Source organism: Panthera pardus, unplaced genomic scaffold (assembly GCF_024362965.1).
Source record: "Panthera pardus isolate Hobbes unplaced genomic scaffold, ASM2436296v1 HiC_scaffold_25, whole genome shotgun sequence".
Lineage (NCBI taxonomy): Eukaryota > Metazoa > Chordata > Mammalia > Carnivora > Felidae > Panthera > Panthera pardus.
In genome coordinates, this window is record NW_026526821.1 from 72,067,385 (window position 1) to 72,093,362 (window position 25,978).

General features: G+C 34.9%; 1 protein-coding gene across 2 annotated transcripts in view; it reads right to left on the reverse strand.

The window, feature by feature from the left end:
- Nucleotides 1–25,978, reverse strand: part of PSME4 (proteasome activator subunit 4) — a 98,846-nt gene that overhangs the window by 34,117 nt on the left and 38,751 nt on the right. For both annotated transcript variants that reach the window (XM_019421276.2, XM_053890690.1), the window contains exons 9-27: nt 25,665–25,757; nt 24,637–24,902; nt 21,781–21,967; nt 20,927–21,016; nt 19,494–19,558; nt 19,083–19,233; nt 16,932–17,030; nt 16,643–16,712; nt 16,094–16,161; nt 13,862–14,077; nt 13,218–13,375; nt 12,174–12,269; nt 4,777–4,832; nt 3,695–3,751; nt 3,441–3,496; nt 3,249–3,347; nt 1,409–1,471; nt 1,166–1,261; nt 59–190 (exon numbers count right to left, since the gene is read on the reverse strand). In XM_019421276.2, coding sequence (XP_019276821.2) covers nt 59–190; nt 1,166–1,261; nt 1,409–1,471; nt 3,249–3,347; nt 3,441–3,496; nt 3,695–3,751; nt 4,777–4,832; nt 12,174–12,269; nt 13,218–13,375; nt 13,862–14,077; nt 16,094–16,161; nt 16,643–16,712; nt 16,932–17,030; nt 19,083–19,233; nt 19,494–19,558; nt 20,927–21,016; nt 21,781–21,967; nt 24,637–24,902; nt 25,665–25,757 — 2,118 coding nt within the window. The remainder of the gene's footprint in view (nt 1–58; nt 191–1,165; nt 1,262–1,408; nt 1,472–3,248; nt 3,348–3,440; nt 3,497–3,694; nt 3,752–4,776; nt 4,833–12,173; nt 12,270–13,217; nt 13,376–13,861; nt 14,078–16,093; nt 16,162–16,642; nt 16,713–16,931; nt 17,031–19,082; nt 19,234–19,493; nt 19,559–20,926; nt 21,017–21,780; nt 21,968–24,636; nt 24,903–25,664; nt 25,758–25,978) is intronic.

The window sequence follows — 25,978 nt, forward strand, 5'->3', positions numbered from 1 at the left end:
TTCAACTTTCTGTATATCTGAAAATTTTCAGGCTAAAGTAAAACAGAAAACCTTATACCTTGAATTGCTGTTGTGTGACATCTTGTCTATCGGGCCGTAAGAACTCCAAAACCAAGGGAATGATATCTCTGCAACAGAAGTTGTATGCGCCCAAGGCAGCAAAAAACGTTTGCTGAGCCTTATTTCTGACCTGAAGAAAGTACAGAGGATGTTTATTAAATGGTAGACAAACTACAAAATGTTTCTAAATGAATTATCAAAAATAACTTAAATATTGGTGTAGTAACAGAAAAATACATCCAAGCACATACCTTAGCAAAAACAAGTAAAGGACTATCTTTTTACTAAAAGGAATGCATATTACCACCAACCACATCCATGGTTTAGGTTACACAGGTTCAGATATTTTTGATAAAGGAGAGACTGAATAGAGCTGATATGTGCTTATTCCTTAACATAATCAGCAGACTAGTCAACTTTCTCTTCTGACTTACTTTTGATGAGAAGAGTTAAGATTTTCTCTCCTGTCTACACAGAGAAACATAAAGACTTTCTTGAACCCAAACAGAAGATTCAGTATAAGTTTATAACCCACAAACCAAATAGTAACAAATAATAACTAACTATAGTAAAAGTGACACAATGTACGTATTTCAAACTCTTTTAAACATTACTTGAGGTGCAATCTTTGAGTTAGAGACTAGTTTCCTAATTTACATTATTTTATAGAGACAGAGTGATTAGCTGTTCGTGAATTTTGGTTTTTCCAGTTGTCTCTGCTTAGAGATAATCTCTTGGTCCTAGGCTACCTGAAAGGATGGACCCCATAATTCAGATGGCAGCAGGTTGCTGAAACCCAAGCATAACACCTAGGAGGAATTATACCACCTTCCCAGACTGGCCTTCATCATGTGATCTGATTAAGTGGGAGCAACATTACACAATCTACTAACTTTACATTTTTAAAGAAATTTGAGAAGCAATAACGAACTGTAAAAATCAACATTATTTAAAAAAGACTACTAAAATTAGCTTGAGAATATTTGCAATTTGAAAGGTGTTTTCTATGCCAATAAATTACTTAAACCTCCTTGGATTTGAAATGGGGATATTCAGATTGCCCTGTAATAAAATGGGAGGGGGAGGTCGAGTTGACTGGCTTTACCTGACTGTATGAACTTGTAGATAAACGAAGTAGATCTCTGATCATATCTTGATGTATCCTTTTATATTCACAACCCTCAACAGTCAGTGTTCGTAGCTATGAAAATTAAACAGTGTAAAATCAAACCCCAAAGTTTTTTACTAAAAGGTAAAAAGTTCATTTAACTATGAAGTAACACAAATAATGACATTCATCTGGAAAACTGTCATTTAAAAACGTCGTCATGATTTTAAAGAGATTTACCTCATGCTGCAACATTACTCTGTCAATCAACAGTGCTCTGATATGTTGTTTTTTCCCATGGAGCTAAAAAACAAAGTAGAAGACACTTCAACATTGTCTGGAAGTTCCACACCAGTGGCTTCCCTTGAATCCTTTATAGAAAAATTAGTGCAGTAAAGGTCCATGGTGGGCTGGTGGGTAATAGAGGAATTTCATTTATTCTAAGTGATCAGGCTTATATTCAAAGATACTATTTCAGTTAATTTTATGGCTAATAGGAGAAATATTACCCCGCCCCCCGCCCCTTTTGAAGAAATATCCCCTTTAAATGGGTCATCCAACACTGTGTTTTTCTCTGGTAGTTTATTAATGGATCCATGCGTGGGAAAGGAACTAAGCTGGTCCTTATTCAGTCGAATACTGAAAAGTATAAAATCAGACTACTAAGAAAATTGCTTGACCCTGTTACATTTATACATAGCCTTTCCAGGTTAACTGTGTATGTTTACTACAGAAATTAGTATCTGTTATTTTTCTAAGAATTATCTTTTATGTTCTCCCCTACCACCCTACCTTCCACCTGCTCACCAATGGCAAATGGCTGGAACTCAAAGACTGCTCCTCTTTCATACCTTCTTCTCACTAGTCATTAAGTCCCCACAATTTCTTCTTTTTCAAAACACCTTATTTGCATCCCAATGCCACTGACTTGATTCAGGTTGTGTTCTTCCATCTGGACTGTTTATAATAGTTTAACTGCCCTCCCTGCTTACAGTCTCAATTTCCTATTGCTTATTTTTCACAGTGATGACAGAGCTCTTCAAAGTTCATTGAATTCATTTTAATTTTGATTGATCAAAGACTGGTCTTTCCAATATTCAAATCAGATCTACCTGAGAAATTTTAATGACTCCCCCAATGCTGAATATAAAACTGAAGCACTTTCTTGGGATGAAACTATAAACGACCTTGTTACCTCATGCCATTCTGTTCACTAGCCACTGTTCTCCAAAGCATGCCATGTTTGTTTGTCTCCCTGCCCTATTTTTTTTTTATTTTTATTTTTTTTAATTTTTTTATTTTTTTAACATTTATTTATTTTTGAGACAGAGAGAGAGACAGAGCATGAATAGGGGAGGGTCAGAGAGAGAGGGAGACACAGAATCCGAAACAGGCTCCAGGCTCTGAGCGGTCAGCACAGAGCCTGACGCGGGGCTTGAACTCACGGACGGGACCGTGAGATCATGACCTGAGCCAAAGTCGGACGCTCAACCGACTGAGCCACCCAGGCGCCCCTCCCTGCCCTATTTTACATGCCATTCCTTCTAATAATGTACGTAGCAACCTTTGCCTAAGTAACACACTCCTACAACCTTTTTAGACTCAAATTCAATAAAAGTCTCCCACAGAAGAACACTGCTGTCAACGTCAAAGGGCTGGCTTAAGTATTCTTTCTTCCAAATTCTCGAAAAGCTTGTACTGAGGTCTGGAGTGCAAAAATAACATAAGACATATTTTTCTGAGATCTCCATAAAATGAGATGCTTTAAATTCATGCCTGTGGACAATTCCTCCTATCTTTTATTCCCTCAACTTGTTACACAGCAGCCTGCCAAGTTATCACACTCCAAATACCCAATAAGAGTTCAGAGACTCATGGAAATTCACAGAAGAGTTTATATCAGGAAAACATTTTTCTACGATCCTTCTGATTATACAACGATACAATATTTGAAAATCTACTATTTTTACGCATAGGGAAACTTCATCCGTATGTTGAGCAATCGCTAGATCAAGTGGCTACATCAATATTATACACATTTTAAAAAATTAATTCAGAGTTTGTAGGTGAAAATACTGACCCGATTTTCCATTGATTTCTTTACTAGGTTAAAGCTTTTCCAACGAGAGTCAAATTCATGCTTGTGAGATCCTTGGAACTGCAAAAGGTCTCCAATAACCTGTGTCAAAGAATTTTAAATTTTACATTTACAAGTGATCATGTCAAACCTAGTCACATTAATAATCATGCACCTACTAAAGGATAACTGTACCTTTATGATAAGAAACAAAGACTTGGTATCATCCTCTGAATTGTTAAGTATGTGGTCTATAATAAAAGAAGAAGGATTTTGTTTAAAATATTTGGAATTACTACAAGAATATTGATATAACAGGAATCTATTAGTTAAGAAAAAAAATACTACCTTATATTCTCTTTAGAATTTAAATAAAGTAAAAGCACATATGCTACAAAATGCCTAAATATTTATTAGTAAAAATAAGTTAAAAGCATACATGTACTTACTGAGAAGTTTCCTTATGACCCTAGCAATTGCTTCTCGGTGGTTCTCTCTGGATAGATCTATTTTTTAGAAAATGAGACAAGGCATTTTAGACACACCGAATGCTCCCCAGAATGTTGAAGCTTCTATCAAGTTTATGTCAAGAATAAATAATGTATCAAGGAAAAAAACAAAATGGGTCTGCCTTTTATCACAGTTGGATTAGTGTCTAGGCATGATCCAGAGTAACTTTTAAAACCTTCACATTTACAAAGACCTGCTTATAAAACTTTATTGGGCAGTAAAGGAGGAAGGAGAAAAAAACCACTTTGCCAATATTTCAAAGGCTCTAGCCACTAAGTAGTGATCATAAATGCGCAGGATTCTCTAATTGGTTAGGGGTAACCCAAATCAAGCAAACAAAAATTACACCTTAGCAATTAATTCCACTGTTAATCTAGCAATAAGGAAATGTGCTAAATTTCTATTAATGTTAGATTCAGAACATTAAATTAACACGTTTTACATACTTATATGAAATTTAATTCACTATGACAGGAAGACACAAAGATCGTTAGAATAAAGGATGTACCATTCCTACATTCACATCAAATATAAAGTATCAGTTCTAAATCAATTCTCAACATAAATGCACATGACTAGATATGAAAAACTGCCTTTGCACACAGAAAGCATCCAAATATTGGGGAGCCTGGGTGGCTCAGTCAGTTAAGCATTCAACTCTTGACTTTGGCTCAGGTCATGATCTCATGGTTCACGGGATTGAGCCCTGTGTTGGGCTCTGTCCTGACAGCACGGAACCTGGTTGGGATTCTTTCTCCCTCTCTCTCTGGCCCTTCCCCACTCCCTCTCACAAATAAATAAGAAACCATCCAAACGTTTATCTTTTATTGACTTTTCTTGTATAAATAAATTTCCAGTTTCTCTAGGAAAAGCAAAGACAGCTATTATAGTTAACTAATATTCATTTTATATGGAAAAGAGACTAGGAAAATTCTAACTACAAATTATTCCATGTTAATTATTACAGAGTAACTGACCAAAATTCTCCCCATAAAATTTATTCAGATCAGAATTTACATACCGTATTCAAGTCCAGTATACAACTTTGTCTCTTCCAAGGACACCATACTTGGTACCCTGTATAAAAACAAGAGTGCTTGCATTTATTAATAATACCAATAAGAAGGATGAAAGGGAAAAGTGTCATTGCTAGAATGTTTAAATCCAAACAAAGATGATGCTTTTTTAATAAACACATTTCTCATCTTCAATACTTCAACTCTTTACTCTATCCTTCTGAAGATTAATGCTATCTGTTTCAGTAAGGACAATATTAATTCATCTTAAAGAAAATGTTAATTAAATTAATGACTTTATGGGGGAAAATTCACCACCCAAATAAACATAACAATATTTAATATTCAAGTGTAAAAGCTTAAATCTGATGATAAACATTTATACATTTATCCAAAGAAAAGTAGGCTTTATAATGGTATAATAAAGGTTAAAACTAGACACCAAAAACTCAAGTTTTACTAAAGAATATACAGCTGACAAGCTTCTTTAAATAATCATTACCCTTCCCCTTAAAACCACCCACACTGATCTCTCCTAACACCTGCAGTAAAATGCCACTACTTCTTTTGAAAAACTATCAGATAGAAAAACACTGCGTTTCCTAAATAAAGACCTGCCACAAAGAATTATGTTACCAGAACCAGACCTAGCTACTTAAACTCATCAGACAATTAAAAGCCACTGTTAAGGTATGTAAGAACAGATTTTACTAGGGAATATAATCTTTATATCTGAAATCTAAATTTTCTTCAATGAAAATTATTTTCAACATTTTATTACAAAATACGTATCAATTCAATGACTTTTTATAAACAAAAAGATAATACTTTCTAAGAGGAAGAGCATAGGCACAAATGCCAAGGGAACATGGGGTAAGCATATCCAACACAAAGCTAATTAGTAATAAACAGAAATCTTATAGTGATTACTCCTCATTCATGAACTACACATCACTTGTCATGAAGAAAAAAACTAATCTTAAATCAACACACCCCTGTCTATATTGTATTTTTTTAAACTTGAATTAAGCAAGTTATCTCTATCTTAATATTTGGTAATTATGAATTCTGGGATTTAAGTGGGCAATAATATTAAGATTAATAAACTGCCAATTATTTTACTACGTTCCTCACTAGCAATACTGTTTGTGTTTCAAACCAAGCCTAATAAATCACGATTATATACTTTTTAAATTTGTCTTTTATTTTTTTAACGTTTATTTTTGAGAGAGGGGGAGAGAGTGCACACTAGCGCAAGTGGGGAAGCAGAGGGAGAGAATTTTCAGCAGGCTCCACAATGTCAGCGCAGAGCGCAGTGTGGGGCTTGTACTCACGAACCATGAGATCGTGACCTGAACCAATATCAGGAGTCAGACGCTCAACTGAGTGAGCCACCCAGGGACCCCAGAAGGGTTATATCTTATAACATAAAATATGAATTTGCTTTTCAGAGACTCAAGTTCAAATTCAGATTCATAAAATTTGTGTTTTCATCCTATAAAGCTTCAACCTTTGGCAACATCTTGCAAACTGGAACATTCTGTAAAATTGTGTATGATTAAATAATATGTATGTATCCAAAATCCAGTCAGTTAAAACTAAAATCAGATTCCCTTACAATGAAGGAGTCCAACATCTCTACTGAAATTAGATTTCACCACCAAAGAGAAAAAGACTGTGCTCAGGCAACAAGCATAAAACATAAGACCATCCCCCACCCCCCATCCTTCCTTTCCTGTTACAGCACAGGAAATGTTTGCCATAAGCAATCACATGAGAGCTGATGTCTCCTCACTGCTGCTATATAAACATCAGTAGCTTTGTAAAGTAAGAATGCTTTTGTACCTTACCTGTCTGTACCTAATACCAAATAATATTGAACCAAGCATGCATTTTAACTAGTCATAAAATTCTTCTTACAAATAACATAAAAAAGCAATAACCCTAACTATCAAACAAACTAACAAACAAACAAAAAAAGACTATCAGTTGGGAATTTGCAATGTTTTGCTTGTATGCATTTCTGACTCTAGTAACGGCAGTATAATCACATTCATAAACAAGTCTCATGTAAGAGCCCTGATGCTAACCTTTAAAATTCCTGTGTCATTCTGAACTGTTACCCTACTAGAAAATCTGAAGAAATATTATCACTGATTACAAGTGTTTTAAAATATCTCAACCTGTATGGAATTTTGAAATATTAAGAAGTACATTTAAATAAAATCAGCTTAGGCTTTTATTTTTGAAACCTGAATTAAAACACATCTTTCCTATCTTAAGTGTACAAAAAGCATCTGGTCAGACATGTATTTCAGCTTTATTTGTTCTGATCCATCACAAATTCCTTTTACCTTTCTTTACCTAAGATTCTGTTTTAATAGATCTCTTCTTCTCTAACAAATTAATTAAACTCTGATTGGATTGACAGGTTTTATACTAACTGTTTCTCAGAAGTGTAAATACATATTTATACAAAATATTTCCTCTGGTCTTTAGAAGAATAATTACCTAAAAGAAATCTCTATCCACTACCCAAGTAATACTGTGATTGTATCTTTTTGTGGCCACACTAAGTATATATGTACTGCCCTGTACTTTGACACTGAAAACTGCTCTTGCCATTTTTAGTTACTTACACAATCTTAGAGGAGGAGCATATTTAAAGTGACAATAGCACTTACAGATGTGCGTTCTGATTTAAAGCTATAGTAGCAATATGTATAATTTAAATCAAATACCATCACTACCCCCAACCCACATGAAATTCATTCTTTTCTTCTTGGTGCATTTTACAAACAATCATAATTTGACCTCAAGAACCAAATAAAAGTCTGACAAAAATTCCAACACAACATATTATAAATAATACCATTTACACAACAATAATAAAGTTAAATCAGCTTCAAAGCAGTAGACAGCACAAGGTCACCACCTCATTTGTAAGAAAATGCGTTCAACATTTGTGCCACTAAAAAAGAAAAAAAAAAAAAAAAACCTAGAAATTTTCAACAGCCATGTTATTTGTACCACTAGATGGCAATCTTCTCCAGATCGGATTAGAGTAGAACTATGAAAACAATCACTGGTGGGAGAGAGGGTGGTGAAAAAGGAAGAAATGACTAATAAAAGAAAAATAAAATACACAATGCTTATCAGATATGCAAATGAAGGCTAGGTGAACTGTCATGAAACAAGTACAAACAATAATTTTTTTCTGTAGGTGAAAGAACAGCCTACTCTTCCCAACAATCCCCCCCCATCATGAAAGCAAACATAAAAAGTATAAAAACCAAGCCACTAATACACAAAGATTTTTTTTTTCCCTTTCAAGGTTATAAGTGTTTCACAAGAAACATTGGCCCATTTCTGTGTTCTGTTGTCCATTTCAGTCCTAGGCATCAGTAATAGCTATGAACACAAATGAAAAGCTGGCTCTTACTCTACCATGGGAATTAAAGGTTGCTAGGTTTAAAATTAACTCTGAGCAAAAGAGCTATTTCCACGTCTGACACACAAGCTTTTAAAAATCAATGAAAACAGTCAGAAGGTGAAATAAGGAGAAAACAGGGTTACTCACCGTGGAGTAGTAACTGTTTCCTTTCCTGTGTGCAGCTCCCCCAGCAGAGCTGGGTAGTTTCCTGGAGGTGCCAAGAGAGGTTAGCTAGCCCTGCCCCTCATCGCAGAACAACACATCCTTTCACATATTAATGAAATGGTCTCAACTTAAATATGAAGTTTTCTTTGACTGAGAAGTTAGTAAAAGCTGAGATCCTAAGAATGGTTTAACTAAGAATGACTTAACAGATCTATCAGAGGAAAGGGGGCACAAAGTAAAGAAGAAATATCTCAGATGAAAAATGGTGACTCCTCTACCTTGAGTAACCCTGTTTTTATAGATGTTAGTTTTTTGCATCCTGTGATAGCTGGTTAGACCTAAAAGATTATAAAGAGTGGACTGCAAAAGGAGAAATTAATGACGATTTGAGGATTAAAGGCAAATGTCCAACATTCCTGTGTGACCCTGCAAAGATATAATCCAACTTCCACATCTATAAAGGTAGAACTAGAAGTATAAACTATACCACACATATTTCTATTAAGTCATTAACTAAAGGTTCCAACAGCAAAATAGAGAGGTTCCATTTGAAGATTAATTCAGCAACCTTGGTACCTGACAAAACTGCCCAAAATTCAAATTGCTCTAAAGAAATTTACCCTTCATTACTCTCAAGGGACCTTTTACCCATCCTTTGAAACAGTAAAATTTATAATAAATATAAGATATTTAGTAACCCTACACTGCCAAAGGCCAAAAAGTACGATGAAGATACCATTAGGTATATCATTTACTTTATACCTAGGACAATCAAGTCACCTAAGATTTTATGTTTTGTCAGTCTCTAATACAATGCACAGAAAACTGGTTTTCACATCTAGCAGCCATTTACCTGAACAATGGGATTCTAAGACTATGCCATATATTCTATCAGGAACTAAGATCAGGAAAACTCAGAACTGAACCAAGTTCCCAGTTTCTCATTATTGCAATTTTCTAGAAGACAAATACTACTAGTCCACGTGCAAAACTAATTTAATAATGAAAGATCTGATGAAAAAAATTAAGTAGCCGGACCGTTTTACCTAACTGAGTTTTATATAAGAAAAATATAAGATTAATTTTAAAGGAAGAATTGGGTTGGTAGGTGCTTCCAAAAACTGGTCTGGTATTTCAGAAAATACACCATGTCCCACAATACCACAGCCAAAGTGTTTGTTATTAACATGAGTGATTTCCTCAGGCATCTTAGGCATCTAACTAATTCATCACAATTATACCTTTCCTTTTCTCCCCTACCTGGTATATTTGACTCTGTTTCTTATAGAGACTTGCTGCTATAATCTCCAAGAATTACGCTAGAGATATTCTTCCTTCACACTAGGCAGTGTGGTTTATTATCACAAAACAATGGCATCATCAACTGAAATTATTTGACTAGTTTTTTCTTTTTCTTTTTTTTTTTTTAAGTTTTATTTATTTAAGTAATTTCTACACCCAACATGGGTCTCACACTTATGACCCTGAGATCAAGAGTCAGCATGTTCCTCTGACTGAGCTAGCCAGGCACCCTGATTAGTTTTTTCAAATCAATTTACATTTAAGAAATCTTAACAATTACCTATATTAGAATAAGAATTTTTAAAATTTATAAAGCTAACTTTATGATACTTCAGTGACAACTAATTTGCTATGTGCAAAAAAAGTTGAAATGTTAAAGAAAATAAATGTAAAAAGTCCTATGCTGTCAAAATAAATTAAAATTTCAGATGAAGGAGACACCAGATAGAAATTGGTTTTAAAGGGAAGGATTCTGTTAAGAATTATTTAAAAGCCTTTGTAAGACTTTATAAACCCCCTCTTCTGGCAATTGAAAGGCCAAGGGCTGCTCATTAATCTTTGATTCTACTTTGTATAATCATTATTCCTGCCTACATGTATGTAACTATTACATATATATATAAAGGGCCCTAAAAATGTATATCACTCAATGATTAAAACAAATTAAGTTTCGTTCTGTATTTTATTTCATTATTAAGTATTATTAAATATACCAGAAAGCATTTCATATTTATACTAAATATAAATTTTTTATTACTTCATTATCTTTTAGGGTATTAAAATTTCACTCTGGAAGTGAAAATTCTGAAACACAAAACTTTCCAGTTTAATTATCTTTCCTTCTCAATTTTTCTGGGAAAAACCTATAAAGATGCTCAAGACCCATTTTAAGGCTTATCATGTCTAATAATATAGGCAAACAGTCTACTTATTTTTATTCCATGGCATTCATAAAATGTTAACAACATGGTATTCTTCTCTTTATTGAAAATGCATTTCATTATATACAAACCTAATTGGTTTTATCATAACCAAAATATGGAACTTCTGTCCTGATGTGCACTTAGTTCAAAGGATAAAGACCTTCCTCTGATTCCCTATCACAGTGCACATGGCACATGTGCATACTGATATGAACTGCACAGAAACCTGTCAGTCTCTCGACTGGACCCTTCAGCAGTGCATCCTCAGGATAACTCAATACTAAAAATCTGCTAATCATATATACAGAAGATACATGCTTTTGCTCTTAGATAAATTATTGGATTAAACTATCATATTTCTCAATGTCAACATGTTATAGAAGAACTCAATTTACTGATGTAATAAATCTGTTATATATGAAGTAGGTTTTTAGCATGCCATAAGAGTTAAATTCTTACTATATTACATACTGCTAAGATCATCAGGAAAATCAAAACCATTTCCATAGGTCTCTCATTTTTAAATACTGTTTAAAATCAATCTCTCTTAACAAAAATGAATTTTGGTAAAACTGCCCTTAGATCAAACTATAATACTGATGAAAACCAAAAGTGCTTTAGAAGAACTCAGCAAATTCCTAGACAAACTCAAAACACATTTCCTTACCTGAGATGACCCTACTTCTCCCTCTTAAATCTAATTAGCAATCTAAAGTTCAATGCCTAGCAACAGTTTTTAAAGGAAATTAAATGGGAATCATGAGAAAGCAGGACTCCAAGCAATGATTATACAAAATATGTGAAACACAAGCAAGCCATGTTTTAAAACCACTCCTTGAAGTGTTTAAGAATTTTGTTGCAAATCAACAAATTCCTCCCTTTGTGTTTTTTGAGGGGCAGGCGTTACTTACTTGTTTTTATGGGATTTTCATGAACTTGCTCAGCAAGGAGATGTTGATGTTGAGAGAAAATGATCTAAGGCAGTATAATGAAACTAGATCTGAAACTAGCATCTATCTACTTAATAACTGAGCTAGAGTTAGATATTGCTGATTTCATTTAAACTCAATTTTTTCAACTTAAATGGTTGCACTAACAATGGACTAAATAAAGACATTCATTCATAATAGTTATAGTCTGAAAAGCACTTAAAATCAGAAAAGCAACTTAGAATTTAAAAGCTCAAAATAACACTCAACAAATTTTTATGTAAAAACACGCAGATTTTTCCAGTAAAATCCTTAATGAACAGTGATTGCTGACCAAAAAAAAGGAATTTTTTTTTAAAGAGCATTTATCTTAACTCAGAAACTACAGGATGAACTTAGTATCAATATTTTTAAACCAATTAACAATGAAAATTATCCTACACTGGTATCACATGAAAAACTGAATAAAGCCTTAAAGTTTATAGACCTAAATTCTGCCTCAGGTATTTTTGGCCTAACAATGACAAAACGGTTCAAGTGATACAGAAACAACACCAATAACAAAACCAGTGACTCGTTATTTGACTAAGACTTAAAATCATGCCAAATGGCAAAACAGCAAAATATGTAAAGTGGTTATTTTTACTTACAAGTTAGTAACTGGCTCTCCTTTCAGTGGAGGTAGGAGGTTTCCTGACCCAATTAAACAGTTGTGCACTATAGTCAGACTCTGTAGAATATCATCTCTGGAAAAGACAAAAGGTATCCTCATATTTTAGAAGACTCCAAACCCCCTTCCAACAAGAGGCCTTCTAGAGTCTAGGGTGGAGTACAAGAACCTTAAGTGGGGATATACAATATTAAGGTGAAAAAATGTCTTAAGGCCCACTTAATAATACAAGGTAATGAAATAAGTATTTACTGGTAATACAGACCTGCTTATAATTAAACAAGCTCTAAATAATCACAAGTAACAACAAGTGATTACCCTTTGTGAATCAATTCTGAATGCAATCACCTATTCACCCAAAGATCACTACCACTAACAAAAAGGGAAAAAAAACAGTGTTATAGAAGATCTCCCAACATAGTTCATCTTTCAAAAATGGACTAAACATTTACTCCAAAAAGCAGTTCAGTCATCAACTGTACTTCTTTCCTTCTCCATTCCTACTGGATTTGCTTATTAAAATTTCCTGGTATTTGACACATAGTAACTTTCTTAATATTATTTTAGGAACTTTCAAAGATTTAAACTATAAAAGTCTAATGATCTTAAATAATTGTTCCTTGTTAAAGCCTCTTGGAAAAGAAAAACGTCTCAGATATTTCACTAAGTAATGTTAATGTCAATAATATGAATTACAGAAAAAAAACTAAAAAAACATCTAATCTGAATCTAGAAAAATAGGCATTTCCATACACTTCCCAAAAAATGCTCAAGCTAAACTGCTAAGTAGAAGTCACAAAAAGCAAACTAGAAAAAAAAAACCAAGTTTTTCTATTTAAAAGGCTTAAAAATCATGAAGGAATTTGTTATACTGCCCTATATTAAATAGTTCTCTAATTGCATTTATGGCAGATATAAACACACACTGAAAATAAATCATTCGGGTACGCTACAGAGAAAGGAAAAGCACAAAGATTTTAATCTGCAACTATGTAACAGTTCCTGGTTATGAAAGAAAACTAACCTAGACATTTCAAGTTTGCCATCACCACAGTGCTGGAGTTTGATGAGCTCAGGCTGAAGAAAAGAGTCCAACAGATAGAATGCAAAAGCCACTTCCTCTGAAGAAGGAACATGCCACTGGATGCCCAGATTCCACAAGTCCCCTGGTTTACCCCAGTCCTAGAAAAAAATAGCATTTGTTCAGCAAGTTGAGAAGTTGAAAAAAGAACATACATATGTAACATAAAAGGTCTTCCAGAAAATGTGGAAGTAATCCAAACCTAAGGTAGCAAAAAATGCACAAAAAAGGGCATGAAAACATCTTACCCCCCTTCATTATCACTCCAGAAGGTCTCCCTGAAGAGCCACTCAACTCTAAGAGCAATAGTGAGTTTCTGTGAGTCTACTGAGTTCCTCAATAAAATTATATGGAATATAGAGGTTACAAATAGCATACCAACTCACTTCATAAAGAAACAAAAAAGAAGAAAACTAGGCCGTTCCAGGGCTATGTTGCACTTTCCAAGTTTAAAAATTCCAATAATAAACTTAATAATCTACTTTAAAGAAGTGATACCTTTATACACAAGAAAAACCCCCACACTTTGAATCCTTAGAAAAATAGCCCAATATGTACTTGAAATCTTGATTACTGACAACACCTGCCTTTATAGGAAAGTATTCAGAAGGAGGCTTGTCGAAGCCACCTGGCACACTGCAGTACTCTGTAGGGTAGATGAGTGTCGTAGAGCGAAGAAGGTGGTGTAGAAGGTTACAAGACAGAGTGTAACCCTGCTTACAGGTCAGGTGCAGGGTTCTTTGGAGAATCTTTACAAGCTGCTCCCTATAAAGAAGCAATTTCTTCCCATCCACTCGAGTAATCTAAAAGAGGAAGAAAATAGTTCAAGACATTTTGGTGAAAAGATTAAGAATCAATAATTAATGCAATGGACAATGTTTAGCTACTAAAGTAGCCTAAAATAGTAACAGTGTCTCTTCAAATGACTTTAATTCATTTTAGGACTGTCATTTTAAGTATATTCTAACAATTCTTTTTTTTTTTTTTTTTGGTCTAGAGAAATAAAGTTTATTTATTTTTGAGACAGAGAAAGACAGAGCACGAGTGCGGGAGGGTCAGAGAGAGAGGGAGACACAGAATCTGAAGCAGGCTCTAGGCTCTGAGCTGTCAGCACAGAGCCCGACGCGGGGCTCGAACTCACAGACCCTGAGATCATGACCTGAGCTGAAGTCAGAAGCTCAACTGACTAAGCCACCCAGGCACCCCAGAAGTAAAGTTTATTACATGAAAAACACATAAGGGTGAAAATTGGCAAAACACCTATATTATTCCCCTATGGAAACATATATGTATGTTATTTTAAACATTAACGTATGCTACTTTACAAAAAGATCAGAAAAATAAGAAAAGGGAAAATCATATGGGACCAGTAAAATGCAAATATCAAAATAGCAGCTAACAATGCTTTTTTAAGATCAAAACACATTCTCTGAATTCAGGCTCTCATGTGCCATAGTACCATCCTTTCCCAAACAGTTTATTTCTTCGGTTCCTCAAATAATTAAAAATAGAACTACCCTATGACCCAGCAATTGCAACTGTATTTATCCATGGGATACAGGTGCGCTGTTTCAAAGGGGAACATATACACCCCAATGCAGCGCTGTCAACAATATCCAAAGGATGGAAAGAGCCCAAATGTCCATCGATGGATGAATGGATAAAGAAGATGTGCACGCGCGCACACACACACGAGTATTACTCGGCAATCAAAAAGAATGGAATCTTGCCATTTGCAACTACGTGGATAGAGCTGGAGGGTATTATGCTAAGTGAAATTAGATAAAGACAAATATATGACTTCACTCATATGAGGAATTTAAGATACTAAACAGATGAACATAAGGGAAGGGAAGCAAAAATAATATAAAAACAGGGAGGGGGATAAAACATAAGAGATTCTTAAATATAGAGAACAGGGCACCTGGGTGGCTCAATCGGTTAGGTGTCCGACTTCAGCTCAGGTCAAGATCTCACAGCTTGTGAGTTCAAGCCCCACATCAGGCTCTGTGCTGATCTAAGAGCCGGAGCCTGCTTCGGATTCTCTCTCTCTCAAATATAAATAAACATTAAAAAAAAATTTTTTTTAAATATAGAGAACAAACAGAGGGTTACTGAAGGGGTTGTGGCGGGGAGATGGGCTAAATGGGTAAGGGGCATTAAAAAATCTACTCCTGAAATCATTGTTGCACTATATGCTAACTAACTTGGATGTAAATTAAATAATACATATATTAACTAAAAAAAATTTTTTAAAGATGTAAAATCTACTGATAACTGATTAGACACGATAAGAAATCTGCAAACAAACTAGTTTTACATACATATATGTATGTATGTATATGCTTTCCTTATATATTAATGAGAACTAATTAGAAAGTTAATTAAATGTAGATACAATTCATAAGGAAAAAAAAGGTCTATCTCCTCAAAGAGACAAAACTTAATTGTAGTTCTCTGTTCGCTACCCAGTGAACTAACCCATAAAGGAAAATGAAGTCTCACTGAGAGCCAAATTTAGAATGTAGACAGGGGGAAGAAAAAAAAAAAAAGAATTGCCAAAATGGTAAAATTTTCAATGAAAGTTACTAATATCAGAATTAATCAGTAAAAAGCAGAATGCTGCACGTGGAAAGTCATCAACAAATATCACTCTTTTGATAACAAGAAAATGACATTATCTGATTTTGTAGCCATATCAAGAAATTTCTAAAACTTAAGATTTTTCATATTTTTATGTCAATTAAAAAACATTGAAATTCTAAAACCAAGCCAACATTTACATACTACTATTTCCTTAATCCAAAGACTTACAATACCTCAGACAAAAGTTGAAGATTCCACAGCAACTCCTTATCTAGCTCTTCTTCATTTAACACATCATCGTCTAAAAATAGCAAAACAGTATCAAGGAAAGAGAACCATGTATCCAACTTAAATGCATCATATTTCAATATTTGTCTTTAGTGTCTCTAACAGCTGAGGAGACTCTCTTTTTGAGAGACTTTCATTCCTTCCTCATGTGGCTGAACTTGCTCCAGAAAAGGTAAAAACTCAATTTGCAAGAAAATAAACACATCAGTCAGGACTCCTGCTCCTCCAGTTCTCACAAAATAACTGATATTTTTTTATGGCAACTTCTGAATGGTTCTTGTATATATGAAAATATTAATTTAACAAAGTAAAATTTCTAAGATGTCACCTGGATGATACCTTAATTTGAGTAATCCCTGTCCCAAACTACAAGATTTAATTTAATTATTGCTTAGCTTACAGAATCTGTTTTCATCAACAGAGTTCTAGAAACAAAAAAACAAAAAAAAAATCACCTAAAATTGCAAATACAGAATAGTAACCTTATGACTTACTCATTGTAAGCTGAGTTATAACACTGCAGCAGTGAGGAACAAATAACTTCAAAGACTCCTCTGGGCAGCACTGAAAACAAATTTGTATAAGTAAGTTTTCTGGAAGGCCACGAATATTCAACACTCACAAAGTATACCCTAACACTATTTTCAGAGGCAAATAAGGGTTGTAAGCTGCTACTGAAAGAATGATATATTTTAAGTTATAACAAACATGTCTAAAAATAAGTAACCATATAAACCTGCTAGTTACTGATGCATTAATTCATCCAAAAAAAATCAAACTCACCTTTACAGCAGCACGGCACATGTCAGCCACCATGCGGCCTGCTACTCTTGTTTCAAATATATGTGAAATAGAAAAATTAAAAACTTTCTGAAGGGCGACCTATTAAGATATGTAAGAAATGAAAATGTCTTATGAGCATTTTTAAGAAAACTAAACATCTTATGAACCATAAAAGAAAAATGAGATTCAGACTATAAAAAAAACCACGTAGGAAATTTAACCATCTGAATTACAAAAATAATTCAATATAACATCAAGATCTATGAACAATCTTTGCACAAAACCCTAACATGAACAAAACATTTCAGACACAAGATTTTATTTCCTACAGAAACATTAAACACAAAACTACAGCTGTTGGAAGCAAATGCAAATTATCTTGCTGGCTAATCCAACATAACAAAGGGAAGTTTTTGGAGTACTTAATATTTAGACTTTGTCATTCTGACAATGCTACAAACTATAAATATTTATCTCTACTCTAAAAGACCTGGAAGCAGGTTTTGAATCCTGCTTTTTTACAATCACATCACAGAAAGCAATTTTACAATCATATCACAGAAGTGCCGAATGAAAGAATGGACTCTTGACATTTACAATTTTCAGGATCGTTAATCCACAACTCCTTTCAAAAGATTTTGGTTAAATGAGAAAATTTACATTAATTTCTATACTAACATATCTCAGTAAATATTTCATGCATCTGTAAAGCAGTTTAGCTTTTACCCAAGATAAATACATTGAACAGTCATAATCTCAGATGAAGGGAGATGAAACATGAACGGAAGTAAAGTCTGGTCTTAAAGACCACACTATACATTAACATGTCAACCAATACTGAATAAGTGAATGTTTACAGAATGTCTTGGGAGGACACACAAACTCCCATTCATTATAGTTTGTGGGATTTTTTTTTTTAAGTTCATTCATTTATTTTGAGACAGAGAGAGAGAGAAAGAGTGCAAGCAGGGGGAAGGGCAGAAAGAGAGACTCCCAAGCAGGCTCTGCACTGGTAGCTCTCAACCCTGAGATCATGACCTGAGCTGATACCGAGTCAGACATTCAACCAACTGAGCCAACCAGGCACCCCTACAGTTTGCCAGATTTTTATACTTGGGATTTAATTTCTATCATGTGATGGCATAAACAATTTCCAAAACTTTCCTCCCAAACAATATTTAATTGATTAAAAAAATGCAGTCAATTCTTGTTATATCTAATATATTCTATAAAGTTGTTTTGAGCACTGATGTAGCAAATACTGAATCACTGTTCCTAGAGGAAATGCAGGATTAAGTACTAACAAGTCTCTGGTTTTCATCAACTGATAAATATATAATTTTGCTTTATGTGTATTTAATATATATTGTTGATTCACTGACAGTGAAGTCAGCCAATGGCACTGTAACCCATGCCTGAATAAAGCTCATCTAAAACATGCTATTTTCTGTGAGGCACATCATAACTCTCTTACGCTTAGAACAGTAGACAGTGCTGCAATACTACTCCTGGGGGCCATTTTAAACCACAAAATCCCCAACAAAAAAGCACAAAATGTGAAAACCTGGCACTAAATAGACATAAAACTTGCCAGGGTGCCCGGGTGGCTGAGCTGGTTAAGCACCCGACTCTTGATTTCGGCTCAGGTTATGATCTCATGGTTTTTGAGTTCGAGCCCTACGTTGGGCTCTGTGCACTGACCACGTGGAGCCTGCTTGGGATTCTCCCTCTCTGCCCCTCCCTTGCTCACATTCTATCTCTCTCAAAAATAAATAAACTCTAAAATAAATAAATAGACACAAAGCTTGCTACAGTATTACAGCTGAAACAAGAAGGCAAAGTGTGTTACATTATTCAACCTCAGCCGTGAAAACGTGCAACTCATAATTTTTGCCAAATTTACACATCTGCACAAGAGCACCGTGAATACAGATTTTGGGATTACAAACAAATTTTCTAGCAAGCAGATGAATTTGCAAATATGAAATTTGCAAATATAATGAGAATCAACTGTTCATCTTTTTCAAATTTTAGTATGAAACCAAGGATAAATGGCATGATATAATATTTAAAGTAACTTGAAGCTCAATTTTTAAAACAACAAAGAAAACAAGATTGGGATTTAATTTTTTGCAGCAATGAGACTCTTACCATAAATATTTCTTTGGAACATTGTGTGAGGATTGTACTAAACGTAGAAGACAGACCTAATTCGACCAAACTCTCCAAATGAGTCATTTTCTCAGTTTCTGTCTCTTCTCTTGTTTGCTCCAATGTGCTACTTTCTATAAGTCCAAAACATCTAAATAATCCAAAGAAAGGATAATTTTAGCAACTAAAAACTAGTTTAACATTTTTGATGATAATTAGATAACCCTCCATTGTCATGACTATTCGAATGACAGCTATGCAATTTGTGCAGGTTCACATATCACTTGCCCTTTTATAACTTCAGAAGCTCGGTCCCAGGACAGTAGTTATGCAGAGAGACTGAAGTTGTTTGGACAGGATAGTCATTTCTTTCAATGTCTAATAGAGAGCGGGTCTGGAGCACATACTCACCTGTCCATAAATTGTAAGACGAAATCCTCAAATTCAGCTGTGGCTGAACAAAGTTCTCGTTCCACCTATGACATTTCAACGCGGAGAAAAATTAAAAATAGCCTTTGATTTTTTTCTCAGAACTAATAAAACTCAATTATGGCCCACAAAATAGATTTAACACTACATTATTATACTGAGTACGATGAGAAACAGTACCAGTACCACATATCAATTTAGAAAAACCCAACCTACTCCTTTCTGGGAACCAAAATAAGCAGCAATTAGCATTATTTTATAAGGGCCCAAAATAGAAGCCAAATAGCCATCTTTCTCAATAACTACAGTTTTTAAACTTCTAGTGTATGTGTAAAGAATTATCTTACGACTTGAATATTCAAATGACAAAATTCAAGTAGAAACATGCCTACAATAAAGAAAATAGTTCTAGAAGAATCAGTCAGTAATGAAAAAAATGTCTGTTCATTAGATGTCAATCCCCTCAATACATTTATTCCTAAGCTAAAACCAAACCAAAATTTAAAAAACCCACCACTACCTTTGCTTTGCTTAACAGAAAATTAAAAGTGACAAAAAATTGAAATGCACCTCCAGATGTTAATTGTTTACAAAAATAGCCCATTTTCTGGGGCTCCTGTGTAGCTCCAGTCGGTTAAGCATCTGACTTCATCTCAGGTCATGAACTCATGGTTCATGGGTTCGAGCCCCTTGTGTGGCTCTGTGCTGACAGTTTAGAGCCTGGAGCCTGCTTCGGATTCTGTGTCTCCCTCTTTCTCTGCCCCTTCCCCACTCACAATGTCTGTCTCTCTCTCAAAAATAAACAAATAAAAAAATAGCCTATTTTTGACCTACAGCATTTGGTGGGTGCTCTGCAGATTATCTTACCAATGACCTGGCCTTCCATTTATACCATTCTAATCACAAAATAGTAATCTTAATGTTTATTTATTTTGAGGGGGGGGGGGGGGGTGGCAGGCATAGGGGCAGAGAAAGAAAGGGAGAGACATAGAATCCAAACCATGAGATCACAATCTGAGCTGAAATGGAGTCGGATGCTAAACCAATGTGAGCCACCCGGAGCCCCACAAAACAGTAATCTGAAACTGTTGGTATTTAAACTATCAAATTTTACTATGTGGGGTGCCTGGGTGGTTCAGTTGGTAGGGCGTCTGACTTGGGCTCAGGTCATGATCTCACGGTCTGTGAGTTTGAGCCCCACGTCGGGCTCTGTGCTGACAGCTCAGAGCCTGGAGCCTGCTTCAGATTCTGTGTTTTCCTCTCTCTGCCCCTCCCCCACTCATGCTCTGTCTCTCTCTCTCTCTGTCAAAAATTAATAAACATTAAAAAAAAAAATAAAAAAAAATATTACTATGCATTTACATAAGAGTTACACCTCAGTTAACAATCTTTCTACAACCAGTAAGCATCCTTACTTCTGTGAGGTCACTTCTTTCTTGTAGTACAGATGAACAATCTACTAAAGGCACCAGAGTGGAAAATGTTGCTATAAACTGGAATGTGATCTGTGGGAAGATGCAAAAAATTTAACAGTAATTATGTAATTCTAATTCAAAAATACAAGTATACCATAAGCTACAATAAAAAAGTACCCAAATAAATTATCTTAAGGGAAATACCACAGTAATATTCCAGGAAATTTTTTACTTAGATTTGAACATTTTAAGATTCCTCATAATTAAGGAGCTGTTACTTTAGTAATGAAGTTACATTAAATTTACTTTCATAGTTATTTATTATGTTTAAGCACAACATTCTCCAACTCTCTGTCAATCAAAAGTTAACTTTGCCCCCACCCAAAGATGCAACATTAACTAAGGATAAAAAGGAAATGCTTAAGCAAAAGCTACAGATCAGGGAAGAGGGAAGGTGAGCCAAAATTCTAAGTCAGGAGAGGTGTGTATAAACGGGATCTGACATTTTGCACCCAGCAACTGTTACCATGCCCTTGTCATCAGTGTAGATGAAGGGAAGTACAAATGATCACATGCTGATTTTTAATATCTCTACTTAAAGAAAATAGTAAATATATAGCAAGCGTTGAAAAAATCCTGTGACCATTAAATGTATCCAGATTATGGCACATTACTTCTGAAGGATGACATATAGCTCAACTAACCATCCACAGATCTAAACTTGGGCATCTACAGATATAATCCTTTTAGCATTAACAAATTTTACACTGAACTATGTTCTAAACAAAACTTAACAGGATGCCAACTCACACAATTAGAACTCAGACACAAAATAGAATGATAAATATGCTTACCATGCATTTACTGAAGTCATTTGGATCCACCCCAGGCAATGCTCTCATCAACAGAGGTAGCATGTGTGTTGGACCTTCAGGAAACCATTTGCCCCCTGATACCAAACTGCGGGCTACTCCAATTACACAACTTAAAGTAGCTGTGAGCTGGTGAGGTTCTGTTAAAGTCTCTAGTGCAGGATACGTTCTACAGTTGAAAACAGAATTAAAAAAAAAAAAAAAAAAAAAAAAAATTCCATCACAGACAAAAAGGCACAATACATTAAATCTCCCAAATTCATAAACTACATGTTGGCTTTAAGGCTGGTAGCTAGCAGAATCTTTTGAGTGAGTATAAGTTAACAGAATCACACACATGAAGGAAAGGTACATGTTTCCCCAATTCCCTGCCACCTCACCATGGCTCTCCATGCATATTTCACAGTGAAAAAGAACATAAACTGGCAAGATCTGGCATTATTTCAGTCAGCTGAATCTACTTCCCTATGTCAATAGGAATGCATCTAATCTAATGGTCAGTGACTATCAGAATTCAGGAAGAGCAAGTGATAATTATCCCACTCTTCCCTTTTATTCGAAAAACAATCTTTACTAAAACCCTGAAATTTCTCTTATTTTATACTTTTTAGAAGACTGGTATTTTAAAATTGGAAATCTGCTCTAGAAACATAGAAGATTCCTGACACTAGAGTGCATAAACAAGGGAGAATAATACAAATACAGTCTTTGATCATCAAGTAAAATACAAGGCAAGAACATTCACTTTGACAAGTGATTTCATTTTTGAGAATCTATCTTGTGGGGGGTGGGGGGGGGAGTCTAAAATGCAGTCATTTTAAATTTCTCTTATACAGAAAAAGTAAATAATAAAGGAAATTTCATCATAAGTAGAAAAAAAGAGGATTTGGAACAGGGGTAAAAAAAACTAACAAACCTATGCTTACTTTAAAAGATGAAGAAAACAAACCAACTCTTTAACAGAGGAGATCTAAAATCAAATGCCTAAAATTTATTTTCTACATTTTTACTTTTTAAAGGACTTTTGCTTTTATAAAAGAAAACTTGAAAATATGTCTCTTATATGTCTCTTGGCCAAGCATGTATCACTCAATATGCTATTAAATTTGTCCAAAAAGTGAAAACTAAAGAAAAACGTGTTGGAATAATTTTACTTGTATATAAACTTTGTTCCTTCTATTAAAAATGTATCTCACTACATAATTAATCAGCTGGAAAACAATGAAATAAGCCAAAACAAATATCAAAATATTCCCATCTTCAAAATTTTAGCTATGCAAACAGCTGAAGTCCCTCCTTAAAGGTATGTCTCTCCTCAACAAGAGACATCAAGGGAACTGCCACTGAACTGTTAGTGTCGCTACCACATGGAGGCCAGAGTGCAGAGAATATTGGGGGTTGGGACAGAGTAGAAAGCGCCTAATTTCCCCATTCAATTTCCTAATTAAATTATATGTACTGGGACAGTTTCAGTGCCCCCAAAGTGCACACAAAAAAGGGAGAGGTTTGGAAAATGAGGTAAAACTTGAGTATTTATGGCAATGGGGACAGGGCCAAACCAAGAGGTTTGGAAAATGAGGTAAAACTTGAATATTTATGGCAATGGGGACAACTTGAATATTTATGGAAATTTATAAATAATGGAGACCTATTTTGGTCAAGATCTTTTTTTTTATCTTTTTAATGTTTCTTTTTGAGAGAGAGAGAAAGCGCAAGCAGGAGAAGGATGAAAAGGGGGGTGGGACAGAGGACCTGACGCAGGATCTGAGGCGGGCTCTGCACGGACAGCACAGAGGCCAACGTGGGGCTCAAACTCATGATATATCATGAAATGAACTCGTGAAATCATGACCTGAGCCTAAGTCAGACGTTCAATCAACTGAGCCGCCCAGGCACCCCAAGATCTTTAACAGGATACCCGTCTCCAAGCAAATGTGCCCAATTATGCTATTTCAATGGTAAGTAAGATAATAGGCTGTCATGTACATTATCACTAAAGGACCTTGCACAAATCTATTTTATGGAACTCAAACTGTTAGACCCTTCTTAGCCCTAAAAAACTAGTATTTTTTTTTTTTTTTGAGTAAGACATTAAAAGAGAAATCATAAAGCTCAAGTTCAGACAGCAGAGGAATTAACAGAAAGCTTAAGTATTATTATAGAAGTTCAGAAGGCCTATAATGTGACAGTGACTAGGCAAACAGAAAACTTGTTGCTATTTCAACATACAAAACAAAATGAATATAATAAAGTCTACATTGTGGAAATAATACATATAAGACTATATAGTACATGAAAATAATAAAGATAGTCAAATTTTCTTCTGTATCACTGCTTCTAAGAAATAAAAGAAATCCAAAATCACTTTCACTGCCACGTTCTCAATATTTAGTGACACTCACATTTTGATGTAAAAGCAGTCAGAGCTTGCTTATTTGCTTGCTTGCTTCCTAAAACAATTTTATTTTTAAGTAACCTCTATACTTAACATGGGGCTGAAACTCACAACCCCGAGATCAAGAGTCACATGCTCCATAGACTGAGCCCACCCGGCACCCTTACTTTATTAAGCACAAACTTCAGAAACTAAAATTTGCCAATAATTCAAAAATATTTTATCCATTTAGTATCGATTTTCTTTTCTCTTCAGTAAACCTTTATCAAGCTACCAATCATTAGGTTAAAATGCCTTGCTTCTCCTCTAGGAACAGGAATAAGTAGCAAGAGAGCAAAAGAGAAGCCACAGAAAAGACAACTAAGTAGAACAGCAGAGTAGAGGGAAGAGATAACCAGAACGGCCGGCCAAGGCTTCAACCAAACATGTAAAGCTACACTTACCTTTCAAGTACAGGGGGTATTACTAACTCAGGTCTCATGAGTGCAAGATTCTGCAGAGCCTGTGCTGCTTCTAAACTACCAGTTTTGCTAAACATAGCCAAGAGGACAGGTTGAATAATGCATCGTACAAAGTCTGTAACATCTTGATCAGTAAGCTTATGGCTATCAGGCACAGGAGTTAACCAAGAAGGCTTCTTGTATCTTTCACGATGCAATCTTCTAACAACACTGTTTGGCAACCGCTGAAGTAGTTTCATTAACTTGTTCTGGGGACACAGAAGCACAAAGTCCAAGGTAGGTTTGATTTCCCACACAGATAGTTATGGTTCCTTTCTATAGTCCAAGTAAAATTTCTTAAAATAACAGCTCTTACAATCTATTACAAACACCTGCATAGCATAACTAGATAGAATAAAATACTTTATCAATTAATTACTGATAATAATAAATATTTGTTTTAAATGTCAATTTTATTTTTTTTTAAATAAAGTTTATTTTTGAGAGAGAGCAAGCACGAGAAGGGGAGGGGCAGACAGGAGACAGAGAATCCCAAGCAGGCTCCATGTTGTCGTCACAGAGCCTGATGCAGAGATCTCTTAGGCTCGAACTCACTGACAGTGAGATCATGACCTGAGGCAGGACACTTAACCGACTGAGACACCCAGGCGCCCCTCAAATGTCAATTTTATTTTCTAGCACCAGATGAACCTTCCATTACATGAAAAACTATTCTAACCAGGCAATGTGGAAAGAAAACAAAATCCAAAACCAAAAACCACACTGACTGTACTTTCTATTACCAGAATGTGACATTTTGTCACCAGTTACTGGACCAGTATTATCTTATTTTTATGTTCTATAAACACAGTATCTTAGTCTGAACTTAATCAGCTACATATAGCCAAAAGTTATGAAGACTTATATGAAGGACAGAAATAGTATTATAGGCTGCATAATAGGCAATAGTTATGTGTGACCATAACTTTAAAAAGTTCCAAACCCTACAATAAAAAAATGAACATACTCACCAGCCAGCGCCCATTATTTGAAGGGTGGTAAAAAGATGTGATGCTGTTAAACAAACCAGCCAAGTGTTTCTGTACTAGCTTACTTGGTCCACCCTATTCAGATAAAAGAATAAAAATATCAGTACCCTCAGTACCCTGGAAAATTGAAGGGATCAATAGGCCAAGCCTACATATAACTCTCCAACATGGTGCACATCCATCTTGATGAGAAAAACCAATTCTACCTCCAAATAAAAGCCAAAAACAATTTGCTAGTAAACTTCCCACAATCCTCAATTCAAAACACTCTACTAAAAGTAAGGGCAACCTACTGA